At 59.2% G+C, this 18,154-nt stretch overlaps 1 protein-coding gene across 2 annotated transcripts; it reads right to left on the minus strand.

Moving 5' to 3' along the window:
• Positions 1-12,754: 12,754 nt before the first annotated feature.
• On the minus strand, positions 12,755-17,540 carry LOC136566450 (Golgi apparatus membrane protein TVP23 homolog B-like). Of its 2 annotated transcripts, none has more exons than XM_066565600.1 (7): positions 17,480-17,540; positions 16,369-16,451; positions 16,057-16,201; positions 15,538-15,627; positions 14,853-14,984; positions 14,644-14,772; positions 12,755-13,969 (listed from the first exon to the last, which is right to left on the minus strand). In XM_066565600.1, exons 1-7 carry the CDS (start codon positions 17,480-17,482, stop codon positions 13,937-13,939), a joined length of 615 nt encoding a protein of 204 aa, XP_066421697.1. In that variant the 5' UTR covers positions 17,483-17,540; the 3' UTR covers positions 12,755-13,936. The 2 variants fall into 2 exon arrangements, with proteins under 2 accessions (XP_066421697.1, XP_066421696.1); XM_066565599.1 differs by lacking the exon at positions 17,480-17,540 and adding an exon at positions 16,740-17,018.
• Positions 17,541-18,154: the final 614 nt, after the last annotated feature.

Below are 18,154 nucleotides of genomic sequence, written 5' to 3' on the forward strand. Positions count from 1 at the left end.
TCCATAAAGAATCCCAAAACCAGAGGCACCCTCAAACGAAAGCACAGAGCACTACGTCCAACAGCATCCAGAGATTTTTCCTGCCAACAGTGACACACCCTTGGCAGGAGTTTCCTCTGCAAAAGGTTAATCCCCTCCTGAGTGCTGGTTTTCTTTTCCAGAGAAAAGTCCTGCCCGAGCCATCAGGCACAGCCAGGCCCTCACCTGGGGACCCAGCCCTACACAGAGCCATTTAACACCCCAAATCACCCATCGGGGCCCAGATGCTCCCCAGCCAGAGGAGCCAGATCAGGGCATTTGGATCCAATTAGTTTCCCCAATCTGCCCTGAAAGTCAGCCAGGGCTGGGGCTGCTCCAGCTGCACACATGGCCTGGAGGAGAAGCACAAGTCCCTCAGAACATCCTCTCCAGCGTGGATTTCCCAATAGTGCTGCTCCTCACTCCAAGAGCAAAATCACCCCACTGAAGTTTTCCTGCTCAGCAAAACTGCTCCCTCGTCCCTGCAGAAACCTTTGTCTGCTCTCTCAGCCCTGAACCACCAAACCCTTTGGAAATCCTCAAGCAGAGCCTATGGGCGAGACAGAATAAAATTCCTGATTTTTTTTTTTTTTTGCTGCTGAGAGCAGAGAAACCCCAAGCTGCAGAAAGGCTTCCAGCTCCCCCAGACACCTCCTGTGCTGCAGGAGCTGCTCCTCTGCCACATCCCAGCTGCAGGAGCCAGGGCTGGCAGGAACGGGAATGTCTGCAGAGCCTTGAGTTGGGATCCCTTTCCATGGTGCAGATACACCAAGCACGAGGTGACACAGCAAAGGGCAGAGGAGAAGTGAGAGCATTCCCACTCCCTGGCTGCTGGAATCAGGGAGTTTGTGGAGCCCATCGGGCTTCCACCTTTGGGAAGGTCCAAGGGATGCGAGGCTCTGGCCCAAACCCGTGGGGAAGGGCCCAGATCCCCAGTGCTGCCCCCAAAGAAGGAGCAGGACTGGTCTGGGTGGGCAGGGCGGACTCTGAGGGGCAGTCCCGCACCCATCTGCCTGCAGGGGAACCCAGAGCGGATCCAGGCTGCCCTAGGAACAGGGAATGGCCGTGGGGGCACCTCAGCTCCTGATCCTGCCTCAGCCCCTGTGTAAAGAGGGCTGTTCCTGTGCTCTGTGAGTGCCATGAGAGCAGAGAGCAGGCATTGCCCTCAGCCTCAGCCCCTGTGTAAAGGAACTCCTCACTGTCCCTGTGCTCTGTGAGTGCCATGAGAGCAGAGAGCAGGCATTGCCCTCAGCCTCAGCCCCTGTGTAAAGGAACTCCTCACTGTCCCTGTGCTCTGTGAGTGCCATGAGAGCAGAGAGCAGGCATTGCCCTCAGCCTCAGCCCCTTTGTAAAGGGGGCTGTTCCTGTGCTCTGTGAGTGCCATGAGAGCAGAGAGCAGGCATTGCCCTCAGCCTCAGCCCCTGTGTAAAGGAACTCCTCACTGTCCCTGTGCTCTGTGAGTGCCATGAGAGCAGAGAGCAGGCATTGCCCTCAGCCTCAGCCCCTGTGTAAAGGGGGCTGTTCCTGTGCTCTGTGAGTGCCATGAGAGCAGAGAGCAGGCATTGCCCTCAGCCTCAGCCCCTGTGTAAAGGAACTCCTCACTGTCCCTGTGCTCTGTGAGTGCCATGAGAGCAGAGAGCAGGCATTGCCCTCAGCCTCAGCCCCTTTGTAAAGGAACTCCTCACTGTCCCTGTGCTCTGTGAGTGCCATGAGAGCAGAGAGCAGGCATTGCCCTCGGCCAGGGCTGCACCAAGAGCAGAGAGCAGGCTGCACTGAGCCCACGAGAGCAGAGAGAAACACGTTCCCCTCACCAGGGCTGCTCCCAGCCCCAGCCCTGGCCACAGAGGCACGGGGGGAAGCGAGGGCCTGGGGCTTCTCCAGCAGGTCCCAGCCCAACATCTGCTTTCCATGTTCCCCTGGCAGCGCTCCAGCTGCGCACAGCACGCTGCTGTCTGTCTGTCTGTACACAGCAGGGCCCTCTGTCTGCTCCAGCGCCGCTGCCCACGGATCCGCAAACACGGGAGGGGGCACAGAGCAGCTCCCTGAGGGACACACACCCCTCGTCCCCTGGGACACCTGAGGGGACAGAACAGCTGCTGTGAGCGGGAGGGACCCCTGCCATGGGAGTGGGAACAGCTCAGCCCCACGGGCACGGCCCAGCAGGGCCATGCAAGGCTGGGAACAGCTCAGACCCCACAGGTACAGCTGAAACCCCACAGGCACAGCCCGAACCCCACAGGCACAGCCCAGCAGGGCAATTCACGGCTGAGAACAGCTCAAACCCCACAGGCACAGCCCAGCAGGGTCACACAGGGCTGGGAACAGCTCAAACCCCACAGGCACAGGCCCTTGCACCGGGCACGGACGGGCCGGGGGAGCCGCGGCTGCACGGGGACCCAAGGCACACTTTGGGGTGACTTTGGGGTGTCCGGGCAGGGCTGCACCCCGCAGTTGCTGGGACGGCTCCTCCACCTGGCCCTGGGTGCGCAGAGCCGGGCCGAGGCACATCCACACGCAGGGAAATTCAAACTGCCCAGAATTAAATTACAGATTCCGTGATCACTTCACTGTGCCACGGACTCGCTTCCCACGCGAGGGAAGGCGCCGCGCACCCACGGGCCGGCTCCGATGGCTCTGCAGAGGACGTTCCGCACGCAAAATTCAATGTTCGCCATTGAAACACCCTGGAAATCATTTCGGCTTCACCCGGTGCGAACACAAACTCCCTGCCCGAGCAGCCGAGACAAACGAGGCGCTAACGGCTGCAATTAGCCACTAATTAACATCAATTACCCGCAATTAGGAGGGGAAAGTTACACCTGGGGCAGCGAACTGCCACAGGAACTTAGAAGTGAGGATTGCTTTGGTGGTGCGCTGCCTGAAACGAAATCCGAGTGTTCCCCGATATTTCAGGGAACTCGTCCCACATTCACCAAAATCCCGACTCCCCTGGGAGCTGCGGAGTTCCCGACGGCCCGAGAGCTTCCCGCGGTGCTGGAGACACGCAGGGCAGCAGAACCAAAGAGAAACACTGGCCCCTCACCCTGGCACGGCGCAAACCATCTCCACCTGCGGCCAGGAGCGGAATTCAGCCAGGAGCTGAGATTCAGGATTATCAGTTAAAAACGTCCCAGAGTTTAGCAGGGAAGCAGCCGAGGGGAATGGCCAGGCTGGGGGAGGCTCTGCTGTCACCCTGCCCATCTCCCGTGCCCATCGCTGCCCTCACCTGGGTTCAGCCCCTCGAAGATGCTGATGCGAGGCTTTTCCATCCACGTCAAGTGGTCAAACGCGTCCTCCTCGGCTGGCTCCAGGATTTTCTTTAAGAAACTCGCCATGCGTCTCACCGAGTCTGCAGTGGGGCACAGAATAGACGAGTCAGTGTTCGGCTGTGTGGCCACGAGGTTTTTCCCTTCGCTCTCCCTCAGGGACAGGTCAGCAGTGTGTGAAAAATCGCGCCATGAAAGGCCAATGTCCACAGGGGAGATGGAGCCCACAGCTTTACTGGAATAAAGGGAGAGTCCACCGGGCCCCGCTTCGTGAGGTTCTGGGGGTGCAGCCTCCTTTTATCCCCAGTTCCCAGCCGTTATCCCTTTTCCTCTCCTCTCGGCACCGGGAAGGTGCAGCCCTCCCGAGCCGCCCACCCCACCCCACATCCCCTGTTGGACACGTGTGGACAGCTCCCCCAAATCTGGGCAGCCCAGGCTGTGCAGCGCCTCTGCACTGACCCCTTTGCTCCTTCCCCTGGAGTTCAGAGGCTCAAACTCGCTGGGGCTGTGGCCAGCCCTGGCAGTGAGGCCAGCAGGGACACCAGGGACCCGTCCCAGGGACACCAGGGTCCATTTCTCCCAAGGACCCCTGGAGCAGCAAAGAACCAGCACCACCCGTGTTCTGGCACTCGCTGCCTGGCTGGCCGGGAGTGCAGCTGAGCCCAAGGAAAGCCCTGGAGCCTCCCGTGGGTATTGGATGCTGCGCATGGAGCTCAGGGCTCTGGAAAGCACAGCCAGGTGGCAAAGTCACCTCTCTAAAGAAAAGCCAGGGCTGGAGGTGGTGATGGATATTTCAGCCCCATCCTCCTTCGCTGTGTGCTCCTTAAACCCAGGCGATGAAGGGAAGTTCTCTGTGCAGGCAGGAGCCGTGCAGTGAGCCACGGTCCCAGCCAGCCTGGCTGCAGCGGCTGCCGCTGGGCACGGGGACGGCTGGGCTGGGGGCCGGGCAGGGCCCCGGGCCGGGCTGCGGGCGCTCCGTGCGGCTCCGTCCCCACGGCCTCTCTGTCTCTGCCCGGGCTCGGCTGCCAGCCCGTGCCAGCCCCCCCGGCCCGTGCCAGGCTCCCCCCCTCGGCCCGTGCCAGCCCGTGCCAGCCCCCCCGGCCCGTGCCAGGCCGTGCCAGCCCCCCCCGGCCCGTGCCAGGCCCCCCCCCCCCGGCCCGTGCCAGGCCCGTTTGCCCGCAGTACCCGGGTGCGGCAGCCGAGCACGGGGCAGGGCAGCGGCTCTGGAACCAGGGGCCGGGCCACGCGCAGGAACGCGGCCGCTGCCGGGCACCGGTGACAGCACAAAGCGCCCCCAGCCCCGTTACAGGGGGAGGGGACGCCCAGCCCAGCCGCTTTTATCCCCCAGAGCCACCCCGCCCTCAATCAGCACCACCAGCTGTGACCCCAGCCATACCCACACTCCCTAAAAGGGGTTTTTAAGGTTTTCTCTCCTTTGCTGGGCTCCAGCTGGGTCAGCCAGGCGCTCTGGGGGCTCCCAGGGCACGGGCACTCTCTGCCCCCAGCTCATTTCCTTAGGAAACCAGCCGAAAATCAGCCTGGCTGTCTCTGTTGTCCTGTGCGCGGCCCTGGTACAGCCTCATCTGCCTGTCCAAGTGTTTCTGTCCCTTTCCACCAGCATGTGCTGCTGACACAAACCCTACAGGAATCCCCAGTGCGGGTACCGTGTCCTAACCATGAAATAACAGCCCAGGTGCTGCTGTTAGCCTGGCTCTGAGCCCGCACCCGGGGCAGGGATGGTGCCCCTGCAGAGGGGGCAGAGCAGCCCTGGCACAGCCACGGGGCACAGCCCTGGTCAGTGCTGCTCGTGTGTCACCTCACAGACCCTTCTGAACATTCTGCCTTTATCTCCACCTGTTGTAAAAACCTCCAGCCCAGCCCCAGGAGCTGCAGCTGGATTCAGGGCAGATTCCAGCCTGCACAGCAGATCCACAGGGGGAGAGGTTTTGCAAGAGCAGGAATGGGGTGACCTCATGGAGGCTTTCGGCGCAAAGCCTTGGGTAGCTTCTGATCCCTCCCAGAGCTTCCAGTTTGCTTTTTACAACAAAAACTGGAGCTTGTGATCCCTCCCGGAGCCTCCCGTTTGCTCCTTAGGAGGAATGGCAGGAGGAGCCCGGTCACCAGGGGATTCCAGGGATTTCATCCTGTCCCTGATGCTCCTTGCATGCTGCGGTGCAGGGCTCAGTGTGCTCTGCCCGGGCTGCTCAGTGTGCAGGGCTCAGTGTGCTGGGCTCAGTGTGCTCTGCCCGGGCTGCTCAGTGTGCTGGGCTCAGTGTGCTCTGCCCGGGCTGCTCTGCCCGGGCTGCTCAGTGTGCTGGGCTCAGTGTGCTGGGCTCAGTGTGCTCTGCCCGGGCTGCTCAGTGTGCTGGGCTCAGTGTGCTCTGCCCGGGCTGCTGCTCTCGCCCTCCTGGTGCCCGTGTGGGGCACACGAGGGGACAGGAGGGGACCAGCAGGGGACAGGAGGGGACCAGCTCTCCCTGCAGCCCCGTCGGTGCCGTCCCTGCAGGCACAGGACAGGGGTTTATTCCGCTGAAACCCTCGTGGCAAGAGCAGATTTTCAGCTGCAGCAGGTGCCGAGGGCTCCCCGCGGGGCCGGGTGAAATTCCTGCCGGCCGCGCTCTCTCGGATGGGATTTGGCCGCTGGCGGTGTCTGCGTTGAGTAACGTCCCTGGCAGCGAGCAGCGAGCCTGGGAAGTGTGTAATGGAGCCTCTGTGCCACGAGAGCCTCCCTGGGGCAGGGAGGGACGGCCGGACCACACAGGCACTGCCCGCGCCGCTGCCAGCCCGGGGACAGCGCTGGCAGTGCCCGAAGCGGTGTCACTGCCCAAAGCAGGGTCACTGCTCACCCCGGGGACAGGCGGTGACCTCCGAGCCCGGGGACAGCGCTGGCAGTGCCCGAAGCGGTGTCACTGCCCAAAGCAGGGTCACTGCTCACCCCGGGGACAGGCGGTGACCTCCGAGCCCGGGGACAGCGCTGGCAGTGCCCGAAGCGGTGTCACTGCCCAAAGCAGGGTCACTGCTCACCCCGGGGACAGGCGGTGACCTCCGAGCCCGGGGACAGCGCTGGCAGTGCCCGAAGCGGTGTCGCTGCTCAGAGCGGTGTCACTGCTCACCCCGGGGACAGACGGTGACCTCCGAGCCCGGGGACAGCGCTGGCAGTGCCCGAAGCGGTGTCGCTGCTCAGAGCGGTGTCCCTGCTCACCCCGGGGACAGACGGTGACCTCCGAGCCCGGGGACAGCGCTGGCAGTGCCCAGAGCGGTGTCACCCCGCGGGGACAGGCTGTGACCCCGCCGTGTCCTCAGGAGGGGAGGCGGACCCGCACACGGAGGAGGCACAGCACATCTTTATCGGATTTTGGGGCGGATTTCCACAATCGCAATCCTGAGCGCTGCAGTCAGAGTGCAGGAGGGGCCGGCAGGGGCAGAGGGTGGAGCTGGAATGGGCCGAGGCGGGACAACACGGGAGGATGCTCCCAAAAAGGCAGTGGGAGAAACCAACAGCTGCAATCGAGCCCAGGAACTCCACCCGAAGCAGCGCCGGGAGCGGGGCTGACCTGTGCCCAGGGCAGCTCCCGCATGGGTGGGCAGAGCTGGGGGGGTCACACGAGCTGCCACCATCGCCATCCCCATCGCTGGCAGCCCCTGGCACCTCCATCCCTCTTTCCGGGGATGCTCCTGCACAGAGCCCCGGTGCGGTGACAGTGACAGCCTGCACAGAGCCCCGGTGCGGTCACAGCCTGCACAGAGCCCCGGTGCGGTGACAGTGACAGTGACAGCCTGCACAGAGCCCCCTGGATGAGCAGAGCCCCTCCCGGGCCGGTCCTGCCGCGCCAGCAGCTCCGGCTGAGCTCACTCCTGTCCCAGCCCCAGCCCCAGCATGTCCCCGTCCGGAGCTGGAGCTGGGAACGAGGGCTGAGGGTGCAGGCAGCTCCCCCAGCCCAGGGACGAGAGGAGAAAGGGATCAGAGCTGAGCATGAGGTTATTCCCCCTGGAAAACTGCAGTTTCCTGCTCAGGATGCTGCTGGGCCAGCCCAGAGCAGCAGGGGCTGAGGGGAGCAGCTCCCAAGGTCCCAAAGAGCCCCCAAGGCTGTGCTGACGAGAGCAGGGGGTGCAGGTTCAGAACAAGCAAAAGGAGGGGTTTGGTTTGTGGTTTCTCTGTGACAGGCTGGGGCACAGGTCCTGTGCTTGTCAGGGAGCTCGGGGAGGAGATTTCCATGGGGATGAGGTACCTGCACTCATGGAAACAGCCCTGGCTCCAACAGCCCCAAAGGGAAACACATCCAGCACTGAGGAGCATTCCGGGAGCTCCCACTGCATCAAACATTCCTGGAAATGAGTAATCCCTTCCTCTGGGAGCCCCCTGCCCTGGGAAGAGCCTCGCAGGACAGGGAGCCAAGGGCACTCCTGGTGTGACAGGAATCCGGCTGGGCTGGGCCAAGCTCTGTGTCACTTCCACCAACCCCCTGTCCCTGCAGAGCTGGGCACTCAGCACGGCCTCCCCGGGGCTGGGCTCCTTTCCAGGTGCCTTTGGGATGTGCGGGAGAGTGGAGCCCCGGGACAGCTCCCACCGCTCCGGGGTGACTCAGATTTCCCGGAGATGCTCTTATCTCCTTATCTCCTTATCTCCTTATCTCCTCCTGCCCTCTGCCCATCCCCAGCGTGCTGGGCTGCCCTGTGCATCCCACGGAGCCGGGACAGCCCAGGGAGGGCTCAGGCTGGGGCTGTGCCCCCAGCTCAGCTCTCCTGTGAGGAAATGTCACTGTAGGACACGAAAGGACACAAGCACACACCGCTGCTCTCAAGGTGAAGAAAAAAAGGAAGTTTATTATCTGACTCCAACATTTGCAGTTCTCCAACAGTGACAGTGGATTGGAGGGTGACAGTGCCACCTCTCCAATGACACTGGACAAACCAACAGCCCATCAGCTCTCTCCTCCTCCATAAAAGAATGCAAAACAATGAGTTTTGCAAGAATGCAAATAACAATGAGTTATTTACAGAAAGTGTGCGAGAAAGTTCATTACAAGAATGTCGACATCAGAAGGCTTAGAAAATCTCAAAAAACCAGGGTGACAAGGAAAGGTCACGTGGAGCTGGGCATGGCTGAGCAATCCCACCCAAGAACCCTGCGAAACCCCCAGAGCTCAGCCCAGCCCTGAGGGTCCCTTCACCAGGCACAGGAGGAGGAATGGGAATTGCTGGCACTCTGGAGAGACCTCTTGGATGCGATGCCGGGGAAGGGATGACTCGGAAGTGGCTCCGCAGGCATTTCCCTGTGTGTCCCTCCCAGAAGGTCGGTGAGTGACACTCTTCAGCTCCCAGCAGATACAGGCCAGGAATGGCAATGAATTTCCATGAATTGCACACTTGCAGTGTCCAGGCAGTGCTCCCACAGCTTGGATCCGTGTCCACGCTGCCAGTTCCCTCCAGACTGTGAGACTGTCACCATTTCCCTCGCAGCTGTGACTCCTGCACACTTCCAAGGTCCCAGCCCTCGAGCTGGGCTCATTTTTTATTCCCTTTCCTTGAAGGCCCCGGCTCATCCCCGGGACCCGGCGGCTCTGGGCTGGATGCGTTGGGCGTTGCTCAATCACATTTTAGGAAAACAGCTCAGAGCATCCCTTGCGGGCCCAGCGCCTGCCAGGGCTGTGAGCAGCAGCCAGAGTTTGGCTTTGTACTGGGAATGACACAGGAAAGACGGAATGTCTCCCCTCCGAGCCCGGGAAGGGTCACACAGATGGCGTCCAGCCCCGGCACACGGGATGATTCCCGTGCACATGAGCTGCGCTGCTTCCTCTTGTGTAACTACAGGATTTTTGCAGCTGGAAGTCAGAGGTCCTGCGGCTCAAACCACGAGAGCAGAGCCCAGAGCTCTGCCAAGAGGGGCCAGGGCTGGAATTTCCTCCTGGTACACATTTAGAGCAGGAGGGACCTGAGCTGTGGGTTCACATCTGGGGCTGTGGATGCTCCTGGCCAGAGGAGGATGCTCCAGGGGCAGAAATGGGAGTTATTGCCTATGGGAATTGCAAGGCTCCTGCTGCTTCCACACCCTGGGTGGTGTTGAGCCTAAGTTAAGCAGGCACTGAAGTTCAAAAATGCATGTAATCCACCCCAAATCAGCCCGGGGATCAGCCCAGGGATCAGCCCAGGGAACAGCCCAGGGAACAGCTCATGGATCAGCCCAGGGATCAGCCCATGGATCAGCCCATTCCCACCCACTCCCATTTGTCATTCCCTGCCTGGACTTTCTCTTTTTTTTCAGAAATCCTTGCAGGATGACAGCTCTTCCTACAAATGCCTGTATTTGCTTGCAGACTTGGATGCAGATGGAAAATCTTCCTTTGGCCATTTGGACTGTGATTTTTAATTTCCACCTGAGGCCGTGGGCTGAATCCTTTCCCAGGGAGCATTTATTAAATCACAGCTTATTCCCCCAAATCGGGGTGGGCCCGAGGGCTGTTTGAGCAGCCAGCCCAGGCAGCCGGTCCCACACACACAGAGCTGGCAGCAAATTCACTTTCTGCTGCCTTTTTCCAGCTGCAAGGCTGCTCCCACCCCTGCAAGCAGAGCGGTGAATCATGTTCCCGTTATATCCCTCACATCCCGCTCTGTCCCTGCCCGGCCCTGGTGCCTGTCCCCCTGTTTGTCACCCCTCTTTGTCACCCCTTTTTGTCAGCCCTGTTAGTCACAGGAGGAGAGGGGAGGTGGCACCGTGCCCAGGGCAGTGCCACACCCGCAGGTGGCTCTGGCGCCGCTCAGGGCTCAGGATTGATCCCGGGACTCGTTCCCAACAAGCCCGACCTGGAAACGTTCTCGGCTCGGTTTTAAATGATTATTTATTTAATTGTTCTTTAAAGCAAAGGGCTCCCTCTGCTGCCGTGCGGGCCCGGAGAGGAGAGGGCTGGGGGAGAGCAGGGTCTGAGCCCAGAGGGCTCCAGTTGTTCACTGTGCGGCTCCAGATGTTCGGTGCTGCTGCTGCCCTGACAGCAGGGCCCTGATGTCCCTGATGTCCCCAAATGGCCCTGATGTCCCTGATGTCCCTGATGTCCCCGAATGGCCCTGATGTCCCTGATGTCCCCAAATGGCCCTGATGTCCCCAAATGGCCCTGATGTCCTTGATGTCCCTGATGTCCCTGATGTCCCCAAATGGCCCTGATGTCCCTGATGTCCCCTGAGGCTGCCCAGCCTGGTCACAGCCCAGGGGGTGCTGCCCTCCCCATCCTGCTGCAAACCCCGAGGAAAATCCCCCAGGGCGTTCCCGATCCTGCCTTTTCTCACCGTGCTGGGGACTGGGGCTGTCCCGGGTCAGGCAGCTGCCCAGGGGCAGGGGGAGGTCGGGCTGATCCCCACAAGTGCCTGGGGGGGCCTGGTGAGGCTCCCCATCCCAGAACCACACCTGCACCCAGCCCTGCCCCAGCTCCTGGCTGAGCCCCGCCAGGATGGAGCAGGACCCAAGCCAAGTCCCTGTCCCCATCTCCGTCCAGTCCAGTCCTAACTAAACCACACCTTTGGGCACAGCCCTGCAACTTAAAACACGAGAAACGAAGGGCCCACAAAAGGCCAGGGAATCGTTTTTTCCTCATCCAAGGAGATTTTAGGTGAGGGTTTGGGTTGGGACCTCTGCCCACAGCTGGACCAGAGGGCTCTCTTGTGCTGGGAAGGAGGTGTGGAAGTTCCCAAGAGCAGATGTGACACAAATTCCTTCCACAGCAGGTCTGGGTGTGAGGGAGGGCTCCAACAAGAACAAAACATAATCCAGGTACTGGTGGAAGAAACTGAGATGAGTTTAAGCCTTGGAGGAGAGGGGACAGGTGACACACACGGAAGGTCACAAGCCATAGAACATCCACAGAAGTGACACCAGCCATAAAACAGGGCAGGGCCAGCAGGGCTGCCTCGGGAGGGATGGGCGAGTCAGCGCTGAGCCCTCCCTGCTCTGGATCACACAGAACAGCTGGGTGACTCAGGGCTCGGGGTCACCATGGAGCTGTTTACACACTGCTGGACTGAGGAGAAAAGGAGGAGAAAACGCTACAGAGCTCACCCAAAGGGAACTAAAGGGAAGGAGCTGGGTGACACAGAGAGGGATAACTCAGAGCAACGACTCCACGGGCCCTGGGGCTCTCGGGGCTGAACTTAGGGAGAATTAATCCCCAGACTGATGGTTCTGCCGGTGCCGGATGGGAGGGACGAGGCGAGTGTGGTCCTGGTGGTTTTTGAGGATTCTTGGAGGAATGTGAGGAACAACGGAGCAGAAAGTGCAACTCCCACGTGAGCAAACTGTTGGGATTTGGACAGAGCAGGCTTCAGGGAGAGAACAGTCAGCTGAAGAACCTTAGCACGGCTTTGGCAAATATTCTGGGGAATATCACAGCTTCCAGCTGCGCTTGCACCATCCCAGCCAGATTTCACTATTTCAGAGCAAAGAGTACATCATCATCATCATCATCATCATCATCATCATTATTATTATTACTACTACTACAACTACTACAGGAGTATTTCTGCTCTCTAAAGCCTCCAAGCTCAGCCCCACCCAGGTCTGAGGTGGGGCCAGCATTAATGCCCAGCTGATGCTGAAGAAGCTGGCTCCGTGTGGAGTCCTGGGGCTTGTGGAAAAAAGCACATTCAGAGAATTTCTCTGCTCTGAGGCAACTCCCACTTCCTGCTCTGCAGGAAACCCCAGCACACTGCGAGTGAGAATCAAACCAGACTCACACCCAGCTGCAGCAGAGATAAGAAATTTGGTTCTGATCCATGACAGGAATGCAATAAACTGCCAGTTTCTCAGAAGCCAAAAGCCTGAATGTTTGCCAAGAGCTAAAAATAACCCAAAGAAGGCTCTATTTAAAGGCACCTACTAAGAAATGCCTCTGTCCTTGGTTAAATAAACTGCAACTTCCAGAACAGCCCTGTTTTCCAGGAGTCTGGGGGGAGCTTTGGCAGCAGGTGAATAAACACTGGCTCCAAAGCTTTTAACACATTTTAGAAGCAGCAGCTCGTGGCTGGAGCTGTGCCAGCAGCAAACAGGGGCTGGCTGGGCTGGAGCAGGGAGGATTCCCCCTCCTCCCTGCAGGACCTGCACGCGCCTTGTGGCTGCTGAAGGGTCTCCACTTGGGGGTTTGACTGAATTTGGCCTCCTAACATTGATTCCCTAAAAATGCCTGATCCCTTGGATGGAAATGGGCACTGAAGTTCCTCTGGTGTGTGTGGGACTGAGCAAGGGCACCTCTGAGTGCCCTCCAGAGGAGAGGAGCCCTGGGGAGACAGCGACTTCAGCTCAGTGTGGTGACAGCTCCAGCAGCCGGGGCAGAGTTTGCCCAGGGGAACCTGCAGAGCCCTGGCTGACAGAACTGTGCCAGAGCTGGAGGAACAGTTTGAATGGACAATGAACTCCTGCTAAAGGTGCCTGACAAGGACACGGGGCAGAAATGAAGCTGAGCCACGAACCACAGAAGGGATGTCTGGGCTGGTTAAACAAAGCAGCATTTTAATGTCAAGATTTTATAAATACGTATTTACAAAAGGAAGGTATCAATCAGAGTTAAACAAATGTACAGCTGCCAGAACTGCAGAGCACAGGGACAGGAACCAGGGTAATGCAACCCCACAATTCACAGCACACAGGAGTCAGAAAGAAACCATCATGTAAATCCTTCATTCCCAATCCTGGCCCAGAACGTTCAGCACCTGCTGCTGTGGAAGCACAGGCTCCAGAGGAGCAGCTGGGCTGGTCCTTCTGCAGGGATGAGCTCAGACACAGCACTGCCCCCAGGCAGGGCTCTCCCCAGCTCAGGGACAGCACAGAGCTGCTCTGCAGGAGGGTGACACCCTGCCAGTGCCACCCCTGCGCCAGGAGCTGCCATCCCCACACCCTGCTGGCCTGAGGAGCAGCCCCACGGCCCCAGGGTCCCCTCCAGGACACGCCTCAGGGTGACAGGCCAGGCACACAGGGCTGCAGCCTTCCCTGGAAACTCTGCTGCTCTTCTACTCTGCAGACAGGCCCAGGCCTGCAGGGATCCCACAGATCCAGGGCTTTAGGACGCTCTCCTAAGGGTCTGTGAAGGCTTCAGAAACCAGGGCCAGCTCACAGGTCACCTCCTGCAGCTGCCATGGGACCTCGGGGATCTCCCAGCAGCTCCATTTCCTTCAGATGCCCCTCACTGCAGCCACTCAGGGCCATTCCAGTCACACAGTCAGGGATGCAGGGCCAAAAAATCACTCCTTAAACTGTAGCAACAACCTCCAAGAGCCAAACCTGAAAGCCCACAGCTGAAAGCATCCAGCACCAAGTGCTGAAGGAGCAGGAGAGTTCCCAAGGCTTGGCTTGCACATGGCTTTTCTGAAGAATCTCCAGCAAAATTTTTTTAAACTCATCCAGTAGCTCTAAACCTCTACGAAACCCACTCAGGCTATCTTTTAATTTAAAGTTTAAGCAAATTAATTCTTGTTAATCAAACTAAAGAGAAGACTTAAACACAAACTGCTAGTGGAAAATGGAATATAAGTTGCCAGGAGTGTTAACCTCAAGTCTTGCACAATTTATTTACTTCTTTTGATTCACACCTTGTGTGCAGCTCCCAAATTGGTCAGAGCAACTTCTCTGTTGGTCACTGCTGGGAATGCAGCCTGGCTGGAGGCTCCCACCACACTCAGGATGCTGCTTGCTCCTCTGTAGCCATGGTCTGCAGGAGGCAAGATCAAAGAGGGCAGGAGAACTCTGTGAGCCACTGCTGGGATTTTGGGGCAAAATCATTCATTTCTGCCAGAGCCTGAGACTGGCCTGGGTGCCTGGGTAAGCCCTGGCAGGGTACAAGAATTCAGGAGCAAACCAAGGAGGGGATGGGTCCAGCACAGAGTGCCAGAAAGGTCATCAGTGTTTGAGCTTCTGCTCACAGCGATGGCAGCAATTACAGCAAATATCTGTGAACCTGGGGCAGCCAAAACACCTCTGCCAGGGTCATCAATACCGCCAGGAAAGGCAGCAGTGGGGTGGAAATGGGGTGGCTGCTCCTGCTGCAACATTTGTTCCCTTTCCTGTAAGGAGCAGACCCAGAGCTGGGGGAGAACAGGAGCTGCTGGAAGAGCTGGGTGGAGGTGGGGGAGAACACAGAGGGCAGTGGCAGCCCTGTCAGGCAGGTGTTACTCCCAGCACAGCAGTCACATCCCAGTAATTCCCACTGCACGGACCCATGGCACCAGCCAACACCACAGCCCTGGGTGACAGCAATTAGCAGCGCTCTGAGCCTTAATTAACGGGGCTCAGGTCCCCAGCAGCAGCGTGGGCAGGGCCCCACTGCACAGCCCAGAACCCCAACGAGCCCCTCTTGCTTCCCCAGGGATGCCCTGGGGGCCTCACCTGCCGCAGGAACTGCTTGCCCAGGTAGCTGGTTGCCATGCTGGTCAGGTTCTTCCTGCTGCCAACTTTACACCTGATGTAGCCGTAGAGGTTGGCTCCCTGCAGCACCACCCCCATCACCACCACTGCCTGGGACAGGGAAAAGCATCAGCAGCTGGCAGCTCCTGGCTCAGACAGGGCAGAGCCAGAGCAGCCCGGGGGGCACTCACCAACCACTTCACTTTGAAAGAGAAGAGAGCACTGAAGGCAAAGATCACCCAGATCATGGGGCAGGTGATCAGGCCCAGCCAGAAAATTCGGGACTCTGCTTCAGATGAGGTCTTACCCCCTTGTGCTGACACCTGGAACAGAAAGGAAATGGCAGTGACCAGGCTGCTCCATCCTACAGATCCCACATCCTTAAAACCAGGGCAGAATCCCCACACTCCCTGGGATTTCCCTCCACACAACAGCACTGGGTGCCTCCAGGATTAATTTCCACATCACACAAAGACATCTCTGCAACAGGAAGTGTTTCCACTTAAGGGAACTTTTTCAGTTTTCTCTCAGAATCACTGGAGGCAGCAGCATCAAAACCTCTTTGAATGCTTGGGGCTAGAAGGGTAATTTGGGAAAAATGACATTTCCTGCAAGGTTCAGTTACAAAGCTCAGAAACAGCCAAAGAAGTCATTTCCTACCTCTGAAAACCACAGACTTACAGTACTTATATTAAGCCAGATCAATACATCGTGAGAACTTTTTAATAACCCAACAATCAGAAAGCTCATCCAGCAGCCTGCACAGATCTGTGGCTGCCAGCAAACGTCCCCTGTGCAATCCCCCCTTCTCCAGCAGCACCACCAACCACCAGGGGTTCCTAAAGCAGACAGGAGTACAAGAACCAAATCACCAACCTTCCTGGCCTCAAACACCCAGTGACTCCTGCCATCATCATCCACCTGGTTCCACCAGCGAAGGCCGACCATGAGCCGCCCTGTGACGTTCTGGAAGAGAGGAGAACCCATGAGCTCTGGGGTCCTGTGCAAAGAACCCTCCTGCCACAGCTCAGGGCCGGGCTGCTGCTTTCCACAGCGCCTGCCTGCCTCACACTGGGAGAATGAGAGCCACAACAAGCCATTTCCTCAGAGATCCAGCAGGTCTGTGGTGCTTCTGAGCAAATAACAAAGCCTGTGCTGCCTCAAAAGGGAGCCTAACAAATGCTCTCCCCTGGACTTTCCAAAAGAACCAAGTGCACAGAGATGTCAGAGTTTATTTCATAAAGCTCTGCAATCCCCTCCAGCACTTGAGGGTGTTTTGGGGGTGCCATTTTGTGGGAGAGGCACAATGAAATGACTTTTCTGAGACATGAGCATCACTGTCGATTATTTTTACACAGCAAGGCAAAGACGACAAAAAGCACAAGAGGAACTCACCTTTACAGCCCAGAAGTCACAGGACAGGAGGAGGATGATGGTCACCATGCAGGCAATGAAGCTGCTGGTTAAGAGCTCACAGAGCAGATAAACAACGATGGCACTGACTCGGAAGAATAAGTGGAAAAATGATGCCACTGGGTGCCTGGAATGAAGGACAGGACAGTCACAGCTCCTGCAGACAAGTGACACTGCCAGGGGTAAGGGTCAGCATTGTAACATGAACCCAGTGTTCTGGAAACATGGGAAATAACTGCCTGGGAGGTGACACAAGGAAGAGACATTCCAGAAACTCCCTCTGTCCCCACCAACCTTATTTTTGACTTTTTGGATCTCCTGGATACATCATCATCTGCATCAAAGAGAGACACATCTTCAATGTCATCACTGCTGTCCTGAGGGGGGGAGCAGAGGCAAAGGGTTACAGGAGAAAAATGAAACCTGATGTTTTCAACATCAGCCTGGGACAGTGTTCATCACCCAGAAAACCACGGAGGCACCTCAGGATCAGAATTCATTTGGGAAGAAGGTGAAGATTTAACCACACACAAGCCTACAGTGTGATCTCAGAAATGATCATCAGGGCTCAGACTGGTGAGCTGCAGCTGGGCTGATCACAAACCCCACTGCTTCCAGGTGTGGAAAGAGCACACCTGGCTCTGGCACACCTGGCTCTGGCACACCTGGCTCTGGCACACAGCCTCCAATGCGTGCCCTCCTTGCCCAGTGACTCCAGCTGGGGCAGTGCTTTTGTTCCTGAGCCTTCCAGGACAGTCACTGCCCGGGACTGCGGCCAGGACGGAGAACTGAGAGAAGCCGCTCTGCTGTGAGCCCCAGTGGTGCCAAGTGAGCCCCGAGCTGTGGGCCAGCAGCTCCGTCCGTGTCACACACTGCCAGGCTCCGTCCATGTCACACACTGCCAGGCACCGTCCGTGTCACACACTGCCAGGCACCGTCCGTGTCACACACTGCCAGGCACCGTCCGTGTCACACACCGCTCCGTCCGTGTCACACACTGCCAGGCACCGTCCGTGTCACACACCGCTCCGTCCGTGTCACACACTGCCAGGCACCGTCCGTGTCACACACCGCTCCGTCCGTGTCACACACCGCTCCGGCCGTGTCACGCAGCGCTGGGCATCGGCCGTGGAGCCCCGCGGGGCCCTTGGTACGGACGGGCGGGCCTGTCACGGCAGGAAGGGCCTCCGCGCCCCGCAGCTCGCCCGGGGCCTATGGGAAGTGGGTCCCGTTCCGGGATCCTATGATCCGTGCCCAGGCCCCTGCTCCGGCCCCGGTCTCGAGATCCCAGTCCCGTGTCCTATGCCCAAGCCCCTGATCCCGGTCCCGAAGGCCGGTCCCGTGTCCCATGCCCAAGCCTCCAGTCCCGGTCCCGTGTCCCATGCCCAATCCCCCGGTCCCGTACCATGGTCGGAGCCGCCACTTCCGCCTCGCCGCTCGCGTCACGGCCGCGGACCAATCGCGGCGCGTCCCGTGACCCCGCTCCGCCGCTCCGCTCCCTGCGCGTGCGCGCTAGCGGGAGCCGGGCGCGAGACGTGGCCGGGGCCGCTCCCGCCAACGGCCCTGAGGGGAGCGGGGGGGCCCCGGGGACCCTGAGGGACCGGCACTGCCTGAGGGGAGCGGGAGGGATCCCGGGAAACCGGCACCGGCACCGCCTGAGAGGAGCGAGGGGGCCCAGGGGGACCCTGAGGGACCGGCACCGCCTGAAGGGAGCGGGGGGACCCTGAGGGACCGGCACCGCCTGAGGGGAACGGGGGGACCCTGAGGGGATCCCGGGAACTGGCACCGCCTGAAGGGAGCGCGGGGATCCAGGGTGCTGGTCCCTGAGCGCCCACAGCTTGAGGGAGCTGCTGATTTACGGACTCCCAAGTTGAACACAACCCTGTGATCCTCCTCACTTCGTCATGGCCAAAAAGGAGCCAGCCCTTCCATGCTGTTTTTCTACCAGGCTTTATTGAGGGACGCGTTCCCCGCGGGCTGTGGCGCGGTTCCTTGGCCGCAGCCGGGCGGGTTTGTCCTCGTTCCTTGGGAGCAGCTGCCATCGTGTGGCGGAGCTGCCATCATCCGCCCCGCCGCTCGG

The sequence above is a fragment of the Molothrus aeneus genome, chromosome 25 (assembly GCF_037042795.1).
Source record: "Molothrus aeneus isolate 106 chromosome 25, BPBGC_Maene_1.0, whole genome shotgun sequence".
In the NCBI taxonomy this organism is placed as follows: domain Eukaryota; kingdom Metazoa; phylum Chordata; class Aves; order Passeriformes; family Icteridae; genus Molothrus; species Molothrus aeneus.

What these genes read in the sequence shown, in the direction of transcription:
- LOC136566450 (XM_066565599.1), bottom strand. Translation starts at nt 16,964, where the DNA reads ATGGACGGAGCCTGGCAGTGTGTGACACGGACGGAGCTGCTGGCCCAC. An exon ending in AGGCTGTGTGCCAGAGCCAG is followed by an intron (nt 16,452 to 16,739) that starts GTGTGCCAGAGC and finishes TCCCCCCCTCAG; the next exon opens with GACAGCAGTGATGACATTGA. An exon ending in TCCAAAAAGTCAAAAATAAG is followed by an intron (nt 16,202 to 16,368) that starts GTTGGTGGGGAC and finishes CCTTCATTCCAG; the next exon opens with GCACCCAGTGGCATCATTTT.